Source organism: Scyliorhinus torazame, chromosome 4 (assembly GCF_047496885.1).
Source record: "Scyliorhinus torazame isolate Kashiwa2021f chromosome 4, sScyTor2.1, whole genome shotgun sequence".
In the NCBI taxonomy this organism is placed as follows: Eukaryota; Metazoa; Chordata; class Chondrichthyes; order Carcharhiniformes; family Scyliorhinidae; genus Scyliorhinus; species Scyliorhinus torazame.
Genome location: NC_092710.1, coordinates 358,288,855 through 358,308,610, shown reverse-complemented (window position 1 = coordinate 358,308,610; position 19,756 = coordinate 358,288,855). Strand labels below are relative to the sequence as shown.

Here is a 19,756-nt window from a genome sequence, read left to right as displayed (position 1 = left end):
GACAGGGGCAGATCAGGAAGCATCACACTCACCGCATGGCTGAGAGCAGACTGGTTAGTTAGACTGAGCTACTACAGCAAGATCAGCAGGAGCGTCGAACTCAAGTAGTCAGAGGCTTTTCCCCAGGGTAGAGGGGTCAATTACTAGGGGGCATAGGTTTAAGGTGAGAGGGGCAAAGTTTAGAGTAGATGTACGAGGCAAGTTTTTTACGCAGAGGGTAGTGGGTGCCTGGAACTCACTACCGGAGGAGGTGGTGGAAGCAGGGACGATAGGGACATTTAAGGGGCATCTTGACAAATATATGAATAGGATGGGAATAGAAGGATACGGACCCAGGAAGTGTAGAAGATTGTAGTTTAGTCGGGCAGTATGGTCGGCACGGGCTTGGAGGGCCGAAGGGCCTGTTCCTGTGCTGTACATTTCTTTGTTCTTTGTTCTTTGTAGGAGAATTGTTAACTGTTCAATGAATGTGTTAAACCATCTCCAAGTCTGAACCTTCCTTTGTCAGAGCCGACATCAAGGAGGCAGCTTATGCTACATGAAGAAGGAGAACACAACACTAACTTCTGACAATTCCGGCTCACAGTAGCCCTGCCTCTGATCCTTCCAGCTCCTCCACTCCCTAGCGAAATGCACTTTATCCCCTCATTTGTAACACCTCATCTCTCTTAATCTCGGTCTGTCCTGGGACCAGGAGCTGGCAGGTACATAACCAAAATATTACTGCTGCAACGACTGACCACTGGGACCACTGACCCCCCCCCCAACACACACACACTCACACACACACACACACTCACACACACACACACACTCACACATGTACACAGGTAACATTTCAACACATTACACCGATTAATTTGCTGACTAATTTGATGATTGATTACATTTTGTGTTGTTTGCTTTTTTCCTGTGAGCCCACGTTATTTATAGTTGGTAACCCTGAGGAGTGGCAGAATGTATCAATGCAGAACCAATAACAGTGCCTTTAGAAAAGGTAATGGCAAGAATAACAGGAGGGGGCAGTGAGGGAGTGAAGAGGGAGGGACACTGAGGGAGTAAAGAGGGAGGGACTGAGGGAGTAAAGAGGGAGGGAGAGGGAGTAAAGAGGGAGGGAGAGGGAGTAAAGAGGGAGGGACTGAGGGAGTAAAGAGGGAGGGATAGTGAGGAAGTAAAGAGGGAGGGACTGAGGGAGTAAAGAGGGAGGAACTGAGGGAGCAAAGAGGGAGGGACTGAGGGAGTAAAGAGGGAGGGACGGAGGGAGTAAAGAGGGAGGGACTGAAGGAGTAAAGAGGGAGGGACTGAGGGAGTAAAGAGGAAGGGACTGAGGGAGTAAAGAGGGAGGAACTGAGGGAGTAATGAGGGAGGGACAGAGAGAGTAAAGAGGGAGGGACTGAGGGAGTAAAGAGGGAGGGGGCAGTGAGGGAGTAAAGAGGGAGGGACTGAGGGAGTAAAGAGGGAGGGACTGAGGGAGTAAAGAGGGAGGGACTGAGGGAGTAAAGAGGGAGGGACTGAGGGAGTAAAGAGGGAGGGACTGAGGGAGTAAAGAGGGAGGGACTGAGGGAGTAAAGAGGGAGGAACTGAGGGAGTAAAGAGGGAGGGACTGAGGGAGTAAAGAGGGAGAGGGCAGTGAGGGAGTAAAGAGGATGGGCCGTTCCAGGTTGATGGGCCCAGGTTGAAGGGTCCAGGTTGATGGGTCCAGGTCGATGGGTCCAGGTCGATGGGTCCAGGTCGATGGGTCCAGGTCGATGGGTCCAGGTTGATGGGTCCAGGTCGATGGGTCCAGGTTGATGGGCCGGTCCAGGTTGATGGGTCCAGGTTGATGGGTCCAGGTTGATGGGTCCAGGTTGATGGGTCCAGGTTGATGGGTCCAGGTTGATGGGTCCTGGTTGATGGGTCCAGGTCGATGGGTCCAGGTCGATGGGTCCAGGTTGATGGGTCCAGGTCGATGGGTCCAGGTTGATGGGTCCAGGTCGATGGGTCCAGGTCGATGGGTCCAGGTCGATGGGTCCAGGTCGATGGGTCCAGGTTGATGGGCCGGTCCAGGTTGATGGGTCCAGGTTGATGGGTCCAGGTTGATGGGTCCAGGTTGATGGGTCCAGGTTGATGGGTCCAGGTTGATGGGCCGGTCCAGATTGATGGGTCCAGGTTGATGGGTCCACGTTGATGGGTCCAGGTCGATGGGTCCAGGTCGATGGGTCCAGGTTGATGGGTCCAGGTTGATGGGTCCAGGTTGATGGGTCCAGGTTGATGGGTCCAGGTTGATGGGTCCTGGTTGATGGGTCCAGGTCGATGGGTCCAGGTCGATGGGTCCAGGTTGATGGGTCCAGGTCGATGGGTCCAGGTTGATGGGTCCAGGTCGATGGGTCCAGGTCGATGGGTCCAGGTCGATGGGTCCAGGTCGATGGGTCCAGGTTGATGGGCCGGTCCAGGTTGATGGGTCCAGGTTGATGGGTCCAGGTTGATGGGTCCAGGTTGATGGGTCCAGGTTGATGGGTCCAGGTTGATGGGCCGGTCCAGATTGATGGGTCCAGGTTGATGGGTCCACGTTGATGGGTCCAGGTCGATGGGTCCAGGTCGATGGGTCCAGGTCGATGGGTCCAGGTCGATGGGTCCAGGTCGATGGGTCCAGGTCGATGGGTCCAGGTCGATGGGTCCAGGTCGATGGGCCCAGGTCGATGGGTCCAGGTCGATGGGTCCAGGTCGATGGGTCCAGGTTGATGGGTCCAGGTTGATGGGTCCAGGTTGATGGGTCCAGGTTGATGGGTCCAGGTTGATGGGCTGTGTTTTGACCTCCGATCCGTCCGCTATGTTTGACTCTGTGTGTTCCTCCTGCAGGTGACTGCTGGCTCCTGGCTGCTATCGCCTCTCTCACCCTGAATGAGCAGGTATTACACAGGGTTGTGCCTCATGGACAGAGTTTTGAGGAGTATGCCGGAATCTTCCACTTCCAGGTGACTCGAGGGGGATCTGTGGAGGGGTGGTGTGGGCGGGGGGGGGGACTAAAGTGGGTGGATCGCCCCGGGGCAGAAGGGGGAGGGAGGGTCGGGTCTGGTGGATTGGAGGGTGTGGGTGTGGAGGGGTGGTGGGGGCGGGGGGGGGGGGACTAAAGTGGGTGGATCGCCCCGGGGCAGGTTGGGGGAGAAGGGGGAGGGAGGGTTGGGTCTGGTGGATTGGAGGGTGTGGGTGTGGAGGGGTGGTGGGGGCGGGGGGGGCACTCAGTGGGTGGATCGCCCCGGGGCAGGTTGGGGAGAAGGGGGAGGGAGGGTCGGGTCTGGTGGATTGGAGGGTGTGGAGGGGTGGTGGGGGCGGGGTGGGGACTAAAGTGGGGGGATCGCCCCGGGGCAGGTTGGGGGAGAAGGGGGAGGGAGGATTGGGTCTGGTGGATTGGAGGGTGTGGGTGTGGAGGGGTGGTGGGGGCGGGGGGGCACTCAGTGGGTGGATCGCCCCGGGGCAGGTTGGGGGAGAAGGGGGAGGGAGGGTCGGGTCTGGTGGATTGGAGGGTGTGGAGGGGTGGTGGGGGCGGGGGGGCACTCAGTGGGTGGATCGCCCTGGGGCAGGTTGGGGGAGAAGGGGGAGGGAGGGTCGGGTCTGGTGGATTGGAGGGTGTGGGTGTGGACTGGTGGGTTTGGATTTAATCTGAGTGTGGGGGGCGGGGGTTTGGGGATCTGGGCAGAGGGGTGGGTTGGCTCTGCGCTGGGTGGGTCTGGGGATGCGGGATTGTGTCTGGGTGCACAGTGGCGGGAGGTTATGTTTGGAGTTGGATTGAGAGTGGGGGATTGGTCAGGTGTGCGGGAATGTATGTGGGTGGGCGGAGTTAAGGGGGTGGGTCTGGAGGCGGCCAGTGGGTGCAGGTATGAGTCTGGATATGATTGGGTGGAAAGTTGGAGTGGGAGGGTAAAGACCCAGTTGTTGCGGTCCGCGTAGGTACCAAGGACACGGGTAGAACAAGGATAGAGGCTCTGCTGAAGGAATATGAGCAGCTGGGAGCTAAAGTAATAAACAGAAGCACAAAAGGTAATAATCTCTGGATTACTACCTCAGCCACTAACTAATTGGTACAGAGCCAATCAGATTAAACAATGTAAAGGCGTGGTCAAAGGTTGGTGTGGGAGGAATGGGCTTGAATTCATAGAATTTACAGTGCAGAAGGAGGCCATTCGGCCCATCGTGTCTGCACCGGCTCTTACAAAGAGCACCCTACTCAAGCCCACGTATCTACCCAATCCCCGTAACCCCCACTTAACCTTTTTGGACACTAAGGGCAATGTATCATGGCCAATCCACCTAACCTGCGCATCTTTGGACTGTGGGAGGAAACCGGAGCACCCGGAGGAAACCCACGCACACACGGGGAGGATGTGCAGACTCCGCACAGACAGTGACCCAAGCCGGGAATCGAACCTGGGACCCTGGGGCTGTGAAGCAACTGCGCTAGCCACTGTGCTACCGTGCTGCCCAATTGATGGGACATTGTCACCAGTAGTAAATTGGTGAGTAAATTTGCAGACGATACTAAAGTCGGTGGTGTTGTCGATAGTGTGGAAGGATGTAGCAGGTTACAGAGGGATATAGATAAGCTGCAGAGCTGGGCTGAGAGGTGGCAAATGGAGTTTAATGTAGAGAAGTGTGAGGTGATTCACTTTGGAAGGAATAACAGGAATGCGGAATATTTGGCTAATGGTAAAGTTCTTGAAAGTGTGGAAGAGCAGAGGGATCTAGGTGTCCATGTACATAAATCCCTGAAAGTTGCCACCCAGGTTGATAGGGTTGTGAAGAAGGCCTATGGAGTGTTGGCCTTTATTGGTAGAGGGATTGAGTTCCGGAGTCGGGAGGTCATGTTGCAGCTGTACAGAACTCTGGTCCGGCCGCATTTGGAGTATTGCGTACAGTTCTGGTCACCGCATTATAGGAAGGACGTGGAGGCTTTGGAGCGGGTGCAGAGGAGATTTACCAGGATGTTGCCTGGTATGGAGGGAAAATCTTATGAGGAAAGGCTGACGGACTTGAGGTTGTTTTCGTTGGAGAGAAGAAGGTTAAGAGGAGACTTAATAAAGGCATACAAAATGATCAGGGGGTTGGATAGGGTGGACAGTGAGAGCCTTCTCCCGCGGATGGATATGGCTGGCACGAGGGGACATAACTTTAAACTGAGGGGTAATAGATATAGGACAGAGGTCAGAGGTAGGTTCTTTACGCAAAGAGTAGTGAGGCCGTGGAATGCCCTACCTGCTACAGTAGTGAACTCGCCAACATTGAGGGCATTTAAAAGTTTATTGGATAAACATATGGATGATAATGGCATAGTGTAGGTTAGATGGCTTTTGTTTCGGTGCAACATCGTGGGCCGAAGGGCCTGTACTGCGCTGTATTGTTCTATGTTCTATGTTCTAGTGGGGAAGGAGGGAGCTGTTCCCATGGGATGGTCTTCAGCTTCAATCATGCTGGGACAGAGGCCTGGCAAATCACAGAACTAGGACTGCAAATAGGGCTTTAAACGGAATATTGGGGGGTGGTGGGGGAAGATTCAGTTGTGTGGGAAATTAGAAAGTCAAAGTTAAAGGAGAAGGTGAGTGCAGATTAGCGATTTGGTGAAAGAGGGAAATTTGACAAAACAAATTTTAAAAGATTTGTATCAAAATGCACGAAGCATTTGTGACAAACGTAATGAGTTAACGGTGTAAATAGAGACTAATGGGTTTGATCAGCTGTGACATGGTTACAAGGAGACCAGGGCTGGATTCTCCGCCCCGCCGGGGGGGGGGGGGCTCCGCTACGCCAACTGGTCGATGGGGTTTTCTCCACGCCATCGGGCAATCTCTGGGCTGCCGGCAAAATGGAGCATCCCGTTGGAGAATCCAGGCCCAGGTCTGGGAATTGAATATTTAAGGGTAGTCAGTATTTTGGGAAGATAGACAGAAAGGACAAGGAGGTGACATAGCCCTGCTGGTGAGGAAAGGTTCCAGTGCTGTAATGAGAAATGATATCAGCACTGTGGAATCAGTCTGGGTAGCCTCCCCATACCAGCCTCCCCGTACCAGCCTCCCCGTACCAGCCTCCCCGTACCAGCCTCCCCGTACATGCCTCACAAACCTTATCGAGTTCTTTGAGAAGGTGACTGAACAGGTAGACGAGGGTAGAGCAGTTGATGTGGTGTATATGGATTTCAGCAAAGCGTTTGATAAGGTTCCCCACGGTAGGCTATTGCAGAAAATACGGAGGCTGGGGATTGAGGGTGATTTAGAGATGTGGATCAGAAATTGGCTAGCTGAAAGAAGACAGAGGGTGGTGGTTGATGGGAAATGTTCAGAATGGAGTTCAGTAACAAGTGGAGTACCACAAGGATCTGTTCTGGGGCCGTTGCTGTTTGTCATTTTTATCAATGACCTAGAGGAAGGCGCAGAAGGGTGGGTGAGTAAATTTGCAGACGATACTAAAGTCGGTGGTGTTGTCGATAGTGTGGAAGGATGTAGCAGGTTACAGAGGGATATAGATAAGCTGCAGAGCTGGGCTGAGAGGTGACAAATGGAGTTTAATGTAGAGAAGTGTGAGGTGATTCACTTTGGAAGGAATAACAGGAATGCGGAATATTTGGCTAATGGTAAAGTTCTTGGAAGTGTGGATGAGCAGAGGGATCTAGGTGTCCATGTACATAGATCCCTGAAAGTTGCCACCCAGGTTGATAGGGTTGTGAAGAAGGCCGATGGAGTGTTGGCCTTTATTGGTAGAGGGATTGAGTTCCGGAGTCGGGAGGTCATGTTGCAGCTGTACAAAACTCTGGTACGGCCGCATTTGGAGTATTGCGTACAGTTCTGGTCACCGCATTATATGAAGGACGTGGAAGCTTTGGAGCGGGTGCAGAGGAGATTTACCAGGATGTTGCCTGGTATGGACGGAAAATCTTATGAGGAAAGGCTGATGGACTCGAGATTGTTTTCGTTAGAGAGAAGAAGGTTAAGAGGAGACTTAATAGAGGCATACAAAATGATCAGGGGGTTAGATAGGGTGGACAGTGAGAGCCTTCTCCCGCGGATGGAAATGGCTAGCACGAGGGGACATAGCTTTAAACTGAGGGGTAATAGATATAGGACAGAGGTCAGAAGTAGGTTCTTTACGCAAAGAGTGGTGAGGCCGTGGAGTGCCCTACCTGCAACAGTAGTGAACTCACCAACATTGAGGGCATTTAAAAGTTTATTGGATAAACATATGGATGATAATGGCATAGTGTAGGTTAGATGGCTTTTGTTTTTTGACTTCCCATGTCGGTGCAACATCGTGGGCCGAAGGGCCTGTACTGCACTGTATCGTTCTATGTTCTATTCTGGATTTGGTATTGTGTAATGAGGAGGGATTAATTGCTGACCTCATAGTTAAGGATCCACTAGGGAGGAGTGACCATAGTATGGGAGAATTGAAGATTCAGTTTGGGGCGAGAAAGTGGACACACTAGTGTTCTGGAATTAAACAAATGTCATTACATCGGCATGAAGACAGATTTGGGCCGTATAGACGGGACAGGAAGGCTAAAAGGTCGGACAGCTGATGGGCAGTGGCAGTTGTTTAAGGTGATCCTCAATTCCTCACAACTAAAATATATCCCAGTGACGAAGAAAGATGGAAAGAGGGGAAAAAAACATCCATGGCGAAACAAGGAGGTCAAGGACATTATAAAGATAAAAACTAAGTTATATCATATTGCAAAGTGCAGGGGCAGGCTGGAAGATTGGGAAACTTTCAAACATAAATAAAGGTTACTAAAGAACGACGGTAAATCACGAAAGAAAACTAGCGCAAAATATCAAAAAGGATCGCAAAAGCTTCTATATGTATATAAAAGGGAGGAGAGGCGCTAAAGTGAATGTTGGTCCCTTGGAAGATGAAACCAGAGAGTTAATAGTGGGGAACACAGAAATGGCTGAGATGCTAAATCAATGCTTTGCCTCAGTTTTCACAGTGGAGGACACTAGTACCATTCCTATAGGAACAGGCATTTCAGAGGTAATAGAAAGGGTGGAACTTAGAACAATCAACATCAATAGGGAAACGGTCCTCAACAAACTATTGGGACTGAGGGCAGACAAGTCCCCAGGGCCTGATGGCCAACATCCGAGGGTGTTAAAGGTAGTGGCAGAAGAGATAGAGGATGACTTCCGGGTGCGGCGATGACCAGCTGAGTCGCACGTTTCGGCAGCTCCCGGTGAAACGGACTTTTGGGCTCTTGATAGGAGCCCCAACGGCAATTTTAACGGCTAAAAACACCGTGCGGTAAACCAGAAGGGAATTCCCCCTGGACACGGATGGAAAAAGGAGAGGAAAGTGGCCGGATTGCAGCGGATCCTTTGGAACAGCGGCAAGGAAGGCAAGCAAAAACCAAGATGGCGTCGGAAGGTGGCAGTTTCACATGGGGCCCTGAACAACAAGAGTTCTTGAAATGCTGCGTGGAAGAGATAAAAAAGGAAATGAAGAAAGAGCTGTTGGCCCCGATACTACAGGCGATTGAAGGGCTAAAGGAGGAACAAAAGACCCAGGAGCGGGAGCTTCGGGTCGTGAAGGCGAAGGCAGCCGAGAATGAGGACGATATACAGGGCCTGGTGGTGAAGACGGAGATACAGGAGGCACATCAGAAACGATGTGTGGAGAGGTTGGAGGCACTGGAAAACAACGCAAGGAGGAACAACCTGAGGATTCTTGGTCTTCCTGAAGGTGTGGAGGGTGCGGACGTCGGGGCATATGTGAGCACGATGCTGCACTCGTTAATGGGAGCGGAGGCCCCGGCGGGTCCGTTGGAGGTGGAGGGAGCATACCGAGTGATGGCGCGAGGGCCGAGAGCAGGAGAAACTCCCAGAGCCATAGTGGTGAGATTCCTCCATTTTAAGGATAGAGAAATGGTCCTTAGATGGGCGAAGAAAACACGGAGCAGTAAATGGGAGAACGCGGTGATCCGCGTTTATCAAGACTGGAGTGCGGAGGTGGCGAGAAGGAGGGCGAGCTTTAATCGGGCCAAGGCGGTGCTTCATAAAAGGAAGATAAAATTTGGAATGCTGCAACCGGCAAGACTGTGGGTCACATATCAAGGGAGGCACCACTACTTTGAGACGGCGGATGAAGCGTGGACTTTTATTGTAGAAGAAAAACTGGAATGAGTGGATTATTAAAAAGAATGTTTGGACAAAGTGGTGGGGCGAATGGGGGGGGCGAAGAGGGGTTTTATGTTCTAATCCTGCGGTGTGGTAACTTTTCTCTCTCCCACAGGGGGTGATGGGGGGAGGTGGGGAGGGAGAGGAGATGGGGCGTTGGCCATGGGGGGCGGGGCCAAGGGAGAAGCGCGGGCTTGGTTCCCGCGCTATGATAATTATGGCGGGAATAGAGAAGCAGGAAGGAGGGGGCGTCGCACGGTGCGAGCCGTGGTCACGGGGGGAAGCCGAGGTCAGCCAGAGTTTGCTGACTTCTGGGAGCAACATGGGGGGAGTAATTACGCTAGCGGGGGGGGGGTGGGAGGGGGGAATTACTGGGTTGCTGCTGCTGGGGAAAGGGGGGAGCGGGTACGGGAGAGGATGGGTGGGGGGGCACCGCCTGGGGGAGATACAGCTGCGTGGGAACTGGGTGAGAAGCTGGAAAAAGATGATGGCTAATCGGCAAGGGGGGGGGGTGGGAAGCCCCCCAACTCGGCTGATCACGTGGAACGTGAGAGGGCTCAACGGGCCGATAAAGAGGGCACGGGTACTCGTACACCTTAAGAAACTTAAAGCAGATGTGGTTATGTTACAGGAAACGCACCTGAAACTGATAGACCAGGTTAGGCTACGCAAAGGATGGGTGGGGCAGGTGTTCCATTCGGGGCTGGATGCGAAAAACAGGGGGGTGGCTATATTAGTGGGGAAGCGGGTAATGTTCGAGGCAAAGACTATAGTGGCGGATAACGGGGGCAGATACGTGATGGTGAGTGGCAAACTACAGGGAGAGACGGTGGTTTTGGTAAACGTGTATGCCCCGAACTGGGATGATGCCAATTTTATGAGGCGGATGCTAGGACGCATTCCGGACCTAGAGATGAGAAAGCTGATAATGGGGGAGACTTTAACACGGTGTTGGAACCAGGGCTGGATAGGTCGAAGTCCAGGACTGGAAGGAGGCCGGCAGCAGCCAAGGTGCTTAAAGATTTTATGGAGCAGATGGGAGGTGTGGACCCGTGGAGATTCAGTAGACCTAGGAGTAAGGAGTTCTCGTTTTTCTCCTATGTCCATAAAGTCTACTCGCGCATAGACTTTTTCGTGCTGGGTAGGGCATTGATCCCGAAGGTGAGGGGAACGGAGTATACGGCTATAGCCATTTCGGATCACGCCCCACACTGGGTGGACTTGGAGATAGGGGAGGAAACAGGAGGGCGCCCACCCTGGAGAATGGACATGGGACTAATGGCGGATGAGGGGGTGTGTTTAAGGGTGAGGGGATGTATTGAAAAGTACTTGGAACTCAATGACAATGGGGAGGTCCAGGTGGGAGTGGTCTGGGAGGCGTTGAAGGCGGTGGTTAGGGGGTAGCTGATATCAATAAGGGCACATAAAGGGAAGCAGGAGAGTAAGGAACGGGAGCGGTTGCTGCAAGAACTTTTGAGGGTGGACAGACAATATGCGGAAGCACCGGAGGAGGGATTGTACAGGGAAAGGCAAAGGCTGCATGTGGAATTTGACTTGCTGACTACAGGCACTGCAGAGGCACAATGGAGGAAGGCACAGGGTGTACAGTATGAATATGGGGAGAAGGCGAGCAGGTTGCTGGCACACCAATTGAGGAAAAGGGGAGCAGCGAGGGAAATAGGGGGAGTGAGGGACGAGGAAGGAGAGATGGAGCGGGGAGCGGAGAGAGTGAATGAAGTGTTCAAGACATTTTATAAAAAATTATATGAAGCTCAACCCCCGGATGGGAGGGAGAGAATGATGGACTTTTTGGATCGGCTGGAAATTCCCAAGGTGAAAGAGCAGGAAAGGGTGGGACTGGGAGCACAGATCGAGGTAGAAGAAGTGGTGAAAGGAATTAGGAGCATGCAGACGGGAAAGGCCCCGGGACCGGACGGATTCCCAGTCGAATTTTATGGAAAATATTTGGACTTGCTCGCCCCGGTACTGACGAGGACCTTTAATGAGGCAAAGGAAAGGGGACAACTGCCCCCGACTATGTCTGAAGCAACGATATCGCTTCTCTTAAAGAAGGAAAAGGACCCGCTACAATGCGGGTCCTACAGACCAATTTCCCTCCTAAATGTGGATGCCAAGGTCCTGGCCAAGGTAATGGCAATGAGAATAGAGGAATGTGTCCCGGGGGTGGTTCACGAGGACCAAACTGGGTTTGTGAAGGGGAGACAGCTGAACACGAATATACGGAGGCTGTTAGGGGTAATGATGATGGCCCCACCAGAGGGAGAAACAGAGATAGTAGTGGCGATGGAAGCCGAGAAAGCATTTGATAGAGTGGAATGGGATTATTTGTGGGAGGTGTTGAGGAGATTTGGTTTTGGAGAGGGGTATGTTAGATGGGTGCAGCTATTGTATAGGGCCCCAGTGGCGAGTGTGGTCACGAATGGACGGGGATCGGCATATTTTCGGCTCCATAGAGGGACAAGGCAGGGATGCCCTCTGTCCCCATTACTGTTTGCACTGGCGATTGAGCCCCTGGCGATAACGCTGAGGGGTTCCAAGAAGTGGAGGGGAGTACTTAGGGGCGGAGAAGAACACCGGGTATCTTTGTATGCGGACGATTTGCTACTATATGTGGCGGATCCGGCGGAGGGGATGCCAGAAATAATGCGGATACTTGGGGAGTTTGGGGATTTTTCAGGGTATAAATTGAACATGGGAAGAGTGAGCTGTTTGTGGTGCATCCTGGGGAGCAGAGTAGAGAAATAGAGGACCTACCGTTGAGGAAGGTAACAAGAGACTTTCGTTACCTGGGGATCCAGATAGCTAAGAATTGGGGCACACTGCACAGGTTAAATTTAACGCGGTTGGTGGAACAGATGGAGGAAGATTTCAAGAGATGGGATATGGTAGCCCTGTCAATGGCAGGGAGGGTGCAGGCGGTTAAGATGGTGGTCCTCCCGAGATTCCTCTTTGTGTTTCAGTGCCTCCCGGTGGTGATCACGAAGGCTTTTTTTAAAAGGATTGAAAAGAGCATCATGGGTTTTGTTTGGGCCGGGAAGACCCCGAGAGTGAGGAAGGGATTCTTACAGCGTAGCAGGGATAGGGGGGGGCTGGCACTACCGAGCCTAAGTGAGTACTATTGGGCCGCTAATATTTCAATGGTGAGTAAGTGGATGGGAGAGGAGGAGGGAGCGGCGTGGAAGAGATTAGAGAGGGCGTCCTGTAGGGGGACTAGCCTGCAGGCTATGGTGACAGCCCCATTGCCGTTCTCACCAAGGAATTACACCACAAGCCCGGTGGTGGTAGCTACACTGAAGATTTGGAGACAGTGGAGACGGCATAGGGGAAAGACTGGAGCTTTGGGGGGGTCCCCGATAAGAAACAACCATAGGTTTGCCCCGGGGGGAATGGATGGGGGATATGGAATGTGGCAAAGAGCAGGAATAACGCAACTGAAAGATCTATTTGTGGATGGGAAGTTCGCGAGTCTGGGAGCGCTGACCGAGAAATATGGGTTGCCCCAAGGGAATGCATTCAGGTATATGCAACTGAGGGCTTTTGCGAGGCAACAGGTGAGGGATTTTCCGCAGCTCCCGACACAAGAGGTGCAGGACAGAGTGATCTCAAAGACATGGGTGGGGGATGGTAAGGTGTCAGATGTATATAGGGAAATGAGGGACGAAGGGGAGACTATGGTAGATGAACTAAAAGGGAAATGGGAAGAAGAGCTGGGGGAGGAGATCGAGGAGGGGCTGTGGGCGGATGCCCTAAGTAGGGTAAACTCGTCGTCCTCGTGCGCCAGGCTAAGCCTGATTCAGTTTAAGGTATTACACAGGGCGCATATGACTGGAGCGCGGCTCAGTAAATTTTTTGGGGTGGAGGATAGGTGTGCGAGGTGCTCGAGAAGCCCAACGAATCATACCCATATGTTTTGGTCATGCCCGGCACTACGGGGGTTTTGGATGGGGGTGACAAAGGTGCTTTCAAAAGTAGTGGGGGTCCGGGTCGAACCAAGCTGGGGGTTGGCTATATTTGGGGTAGCACAAGAGCCGGGAGTGCAGGAGGCGAGAGAGGCCGATGTTTTGGCCTTTGCGTCCCTAGTAGCCCGGCGCAGGATATTGCTAATGTGGAAAGAAGCCAAGCCCCCGGGGGTGGAGACCTGGATAAATGATATGGCGGGGTTTATAAAGCTAGAGCGGATTAAGTTCGTCCTAAGGGGGTCGGCTCAAGGGTTCACCAGGCGGTGGCAACCGTTCGTCGAATACCTTGCGGATAGATAGATGGAAGGGGAAAAAGAAGGCAGCAGCAGCAGCCCAGGATTTGGGGGGGGGGGGGGCGGGGGGGGGTGTAACTTGTGACAAGGCAGTTGCCAATTAGGGCTAGTTTTCATTTTTGTTATTTAATATTTATTCATTTTTTGTTTTTTGCTTATATAAAATAGGTCATTGTTATTTGTGCTGTTATAATATTGTGTAAAGGATGCACAATGTACTGTGTTGGTTGACCAAAAATTTTCAATAAAATATTTATTAAAAAAAAAAGAAGAGATAGAGGATGCATTGGTTATAATATTCCCAAAATTTCCCTGACACCGGAAAGATTCCAGTGGACTGGAAAAATGCTAACGTTACGCCCTTATTCAAAAAGGGAGGGATGCAGAATGTGGGAAATTACAGACCAGTTGGCTTAACATTTGTTGTTGGGGAATTGTTCGAATCAATTATTAAGGATGTAATATCAGGTCATTTTGAAAGTCAAAACGCAATCCATCAGTCAGCATGGTTTTATGAAGGGCAAATCGTGTTTGACAAACTTGCTCGAGTTCTTCGAAGATGTACCAAGCAAAGTAGATAATGGGGATCCTGTAGATGTGGTACATCTGGAGTCCAGAAGGCGTTTGATAAGGTGCTGCAAAAAGTTTAATACACAAGGTTAGATCAGATGGAGTGATGGGTAATTCTTTTAATTCATTTACGGGATGTGGGTGTCTCTGGTCAGACCAGCATTTATTGCCCATCCCTAGTTGCCCTTCAGAAGGTGGTGGTGAGCTGCCTTCTTGAACCGCTGCAGTCCCTGAGGTGTAGGTACACCCACTGTGCTGGTAGGGAGGGAGTCCCGGGATGTTGCCCCAGCGACAGTGAAGGAACGGCGATATATTTCCCAGTCAGGGTGGTGAGTGACTTGGAGGGGAACCTCCAGGGGGTGGGGTTCCCAGGTATCTGCTGCTCTCGTCCTAGAGGGTAGAGATCGAGGGTTTGGGAGGTGTTGTTTAAGGAACCTTGGTGAGGTACTGCAGTGCATCCTGTAGATGGGACACACGGCTGTCACTGTGTGTCGGTGGTGGAGGGTTTGAATGTTTGTGGAAGGGGGAGCAATCAAGTGGGGCTGCTTTGTCTGGATGGCATCGAGCCTGGAAAGAAAATTGGCTGACGGACAGGAAACAGAGAGTGGGGATGAAGGGGTCTTTTTCTGGATGGTAAGATGTAACTAGTGGGGGGCCACAGGGTTCGGTCCTTGGGCCCCGGCTATTTACAATCTAGATTAATGACTTGGACACAGGGATAGAAGGTTCTAAAACCAAATTTGCAGGTGACACTAAAATAGGTGGGGCAGTAAGTTGCAATGAGGGAATAAGAAGGTTACAAACGGATATAGATCGGTTAGGAGAGTGGGCCAACGTGTGGCAGGTGGAGTTTAATGTGGGTAAGTGTGAGGTTATGCAAAAATGGAAAGACAACTTATTATCGAAATGGGGAGAGACTTCGGGGAGCTCCGAGGCAGAGGGAGTCCTCGCGCATGAGTCACAGAAAACGAGCGAGCAGGTGCAGCAGGGAAGAAGGAAAGCGAATGGAACCTTGACCTTAATAGCTAAAGGAACAGAGTATTTTTTTAAATTCATTTACGGGATGTGGGTGTCGCTGGCTGGGCTAAAATGTATTGCACATTCCGGGTTGCCCGTTAAGGTGATGGTGAGGTCCCTCTTGTATAAAGAGAAGGAAGCGTTGTTGCAACGATACAAGGCATTAGCGAGACCGCCCCCACAGGTAAGATGCCGCAGCATTGGAGGCAGTTCAGAGAAGGTTCACTCGATTGATTCCAGAGGTGAGGGGTTTGTCGTACGAGGAGAGACAACAGTTTAGGCTGATACTCTCTAGATTAGAAGAATGAGGGGAGATCTAATTGAGGTATACAAGGTGCAAAAAGGTATGGATAAAGTAGACATGGAGCAGATTCCTCTTGTGGGGCGTTCGAAAACGAGAGGTCTTAATCTTAGAATACGAGGTAGCAAATTTTCAACAGATTTGAGGAGAAACTACTTCTCCCAAAGGGTTGTGAATGTGTGGAATTTGCAACCCCAGAGTGCGGTGGATGCTGGGACAGTGAGTAATTTAAGGAGGAGTTAGATTTTTAATTGGTAACGGGCTGAAGGGTTATGGAGGACGGGCAGGACGGTGGAGTTGAGGCCAGGATGGCATCAGGCCATGATTGTATTGAACAGTGGAGCAGGCTCGAGAGGCTGAATTGCCGACTCCTCCTAGTTCTTATGTTCTAAGAAAGAACTATTCTGTCTAATTCCACCTCCCAGCTTTTGATCTGTAGCCTTGTAGGTAACAGCACCTCCAGCACAAATCTGGTGTTCTCAATAAGGAGATTTCTTGATCAATAAGGGGATCAGGGGTTATGGGGAGAAGGCAGGAGAATGGGGATGAGAAAAATATCAGCCATGATTGAATGGCGGAGCAGACTCGATGGGCCGAGTGGCCTAATTCTGCTCCTATGTCTTATGGTCTCATGAGGGGCTGGATTTTCTGCACCCCCGACTGCGAAATCGCCTCCGGCGCCGGGTCGGAGAATGGGGACCGGCGGTGGTTCCCCGATACTCTAGCCCCCGAAGAGCGGCGTGCGCCGTGTATCCACTACCTTGCGGCCATTGCTGGAGGCCTGCCCCGCCATTCTCTGCCCCCCGACCGGCCAACGTCCCGACGGCGCGGATCTAACATGGTCCAAGCCGGTCAGGATACTCGCGTGGCGGCTGCGGACTCAGTGACGATGTGGGGACATAGTCCCTGAAACAGAGAATCCAGCCCCTGATCTTCAGTCTGACCCCGTGAGCACGCGGTCCAATTGAGAGTCCGGCTGAAGGCCGGTTAGTGAAGTGGTTCAGTGCTGATCTTACCTCTGTCCCTGTGCAGTTCTGGCAGTTTGGGGACTGGGTCGATGTGGTGATCGATGACCGACTGCCCACCAAGGACGACGAGCTGGTCTTCGTCCATTCAGCGGAAAACAATGAATTCTGGAGCGCGCTGCTGGAGAAGGCCTACGCCAAGTAAGACCGAGCACTCCCCTCAAACCCTCAAACCCTCACACCCTCACACCCTCACACCTCACACCCTCACACCTCACACCCTCACACCTCACACCCTCACACCTCACACCCTCACACCTCACACCCTCACACCCTCACACCTCAAACCCTCACACCCTCACACCCTCACACCCTCACACCCTCACACCCTCACACCCTCACCCCTCACACCCTCACACCACAAACCCTCACACCTCACACCCTCACACCCTCACACCCTCACACCTCAAACCCTCACACCCTCACACCCTCACACCCTCACACCTCAAACCCTCACACCCTCACACCCTCACACCTCAAACCCTCACACCCTCACACCCTCACACCTCAAACCCTCACACCCTCACACCTCACACCCTCACACCCTCACACCCTCACACCCTCACACCCTCACACCCTCACACCTCAAACCCTCACACCCTCACACCCTCACACCTCACACCCTCACACCCTCACACCCTCACACCCTCAAACCCTCACACCCTCACACCTCAAACCCTCACACCCTCACACCTCACACCCTCACACCTCACACCTCAAACCCTCACACCCTCACACCCTCACACCCTCACACCTCACACCCTCACACCTCACACCCTCACACCTCACACCCTCACACCCTCACACCCTCACACCTCACACCCTCACACCCTCACACCCTCACACCTCACACCCTCACACCCTCACACCTCAAACCCCCACACCTCACACCTCAAACCCTCACACCTCACACCCTCACACCTCACACCCTCACACCCTCACACCCTCACACCTCACACCCTCACACCTCACACCCTCACACCTCACACCTCACACCCTCACACCTCACACCCTCACACCCTCACACCTCAAACCCTCACACCTCACACCCTCACACCTCAAACCTCACACCCTCACACCTCACACCCTCACACCTCACACCTCACACCCTCACACCTCACACCCTCACCCCTCACACCTCACACCTCAAACCCTCACACCCTCACACCTCACACCCTCACACCTCACACCCTCACACCTCACACCCTCACACCTCAAACCCTCACACCCTCACACCCTCACACCTCAAACCCTCACACCTCACACCCTCACACCCTCACACCTCACACCTCAAACCCTCACACCTCACACCCTCACACCCTCACACCCTCACACCTCACACCTCAAACCCTCACACCTCACATCCTCACACCCTCACACCCTCACACCTCACACCTCAAACCCTCACACCTCACACCCTCACACCCTCACACCCTCACACCTCACACCTCAAACCCTCACACCTCACACCCTCACACCCTCACACCTCACACCTCAAACCCTCACACCTCAAACCCTCACACCTCACACCCTCACACCCTCACACCTCAAACCCTCACACCCTCACACCCTCACACCTCACACCTCAAACCCTCACACCTCACACCCTCACACCCTCACACCCTAACACCTCACACCTCACACCTCAAACCCTCACACCTCACACCCTCACACCCTCACACCCTCACACCTCACACCTCAAACCCTCACACCTCACACCCTCACACCCTCACACCTCACACCTCAAACCCTCACACCTCACACCCTCACACCTCACACCCTCACACCTCAAACCCTCACACCTCACACCCTCACACCCTCACACCTCAAACCCTCACACCCTCACACCCTCACACCTCACACCTCAAACCCTCACACCTCACACCCTCACACCCTCACACCTCACACCTCAAACCCTCACACCTCACACCCTCACACCCTCACACCTCACACCCTCACACCTCAAACCCTCACACCTCACACCCTCACACCCTCAAACCCTCACACCTCAAACCCTCACACCTCACACCCTCACACCCTCACACCTCACACCTCAAACCCTCACACCTCACACCCTCACACCTCAAACCCTCACACCTCACACCTCACACCCTCACACCCTCACACCCCCACACCTCACACCTCAAACCCTCACACCTCACACCTCACACCTCAAACCCTCACACCTCACACCTCACACCCTCACACCTCACACCTCACACCCTCACACCTCACACCCTCACACCTCACACCTCACACCTCAAACCCTCACACCTCACACCCTCACACCCTCACACCTCACACCTCACACCTCAAACCCCCACACCGAGCACTCCCCTCAAACCTCAAACCCCCACACCTCACACCTCACACCCTCACACCTCACACCTCACACCCTCACACCTCACACCTCACACCTCACACCCTCACACCTCACACCCTCACACCTCACACCCTCACACCTCACACCGTCACACCTCACACCTCACACCGTCACACCTCACACCTCACACCCTCACACCTCACACCTCACACCCTCACACCCTCACACCTCACACCCTCACACCCTCACACCCTCACACCTCACACCTCACACCCTCACACCTCACACCCTCACACCCTCACACCTCACACCTCACACCCTCACACACTCACACCCTCACACCCTCACACCTCACACCTCACACCCTCACACCCTCACACCCTCACATGTCACACCTCACACCCTCACACCCTCACCCCTCACACCTCACACCCTCACACCTCAAACCCTCACACCTCAAACCCTCAAACCTCAAACCCTCACACCTCACACCCTCACACCTCAAACCCTCACACCGAGCACTCCCCTCAAACCCTCACACCTCAAACCCTCACACCTCACCCCCTCACACCCTCACACCTCACACCCTCACACCTCACACCCTCACACCTCACCCCCTCACACCTCACACCCTCACACCTCACACCCTCACACCTCACACCCTCACACCTCAAACCCTCACACCTCACACCCTCACACCTCAAACCCTCACACCTCAAACTTCAAACCCTCACACCTCACACCCTCACACCTCAAACCCTCACACCGAGCACTCCCCTCAAACCCTCACACCGAGCACTCCCCTCAAACCCTCAAACCCTCACACCTCAAACCCTCACACCTCAAACCCTCACACCTCAAACCCCCACACCGAGCACTCCCCTCAAACCCTCAAACCCTCAAACCTCACACATCAAACCCTCACACCGAGCACTCCCCTCAAACCCTCAAACCTCACACCCTCACACCCTCACACCTCAAACCCTCACACCTCAAACCCTCACACCTCAAACCCTCACACCTCACACCTCAAACCCTCACCCCTCAAACCCTCACACCTCAAACCCTCACACCTCACACCCTCACACCTCAAACCCTCACACCGAGCAC

The 19,756-nt window shown here is 53.1% G+C and overlaps 1 protein-coding gene across 1 annotated transcript in view; it reads left to right on the top strand.

The window, feature by feature from the left end:
• LOC140411518 (calpain-1 catalytic subunit-like) overlaps positions 1-19,756 on the top strand; it is a 250,389-nt gene that overhangs the window by 127,396 nt on the left and 103,237 nt on the right. Inside the window, exons 4-5 of the mRNA XM_072500605.1 lie at positions 2,839-2,954; positions 16,331-16,464. Coding sequence (XP_072356706.1) covers positions 2,839-2,954; positions 16,331-16,464 — 250 coding nt within the window. The remainder of the gene's footprint in view (positions 1-2,838; positions 2,955-16,330; positions 16,465-19,756) is intronic.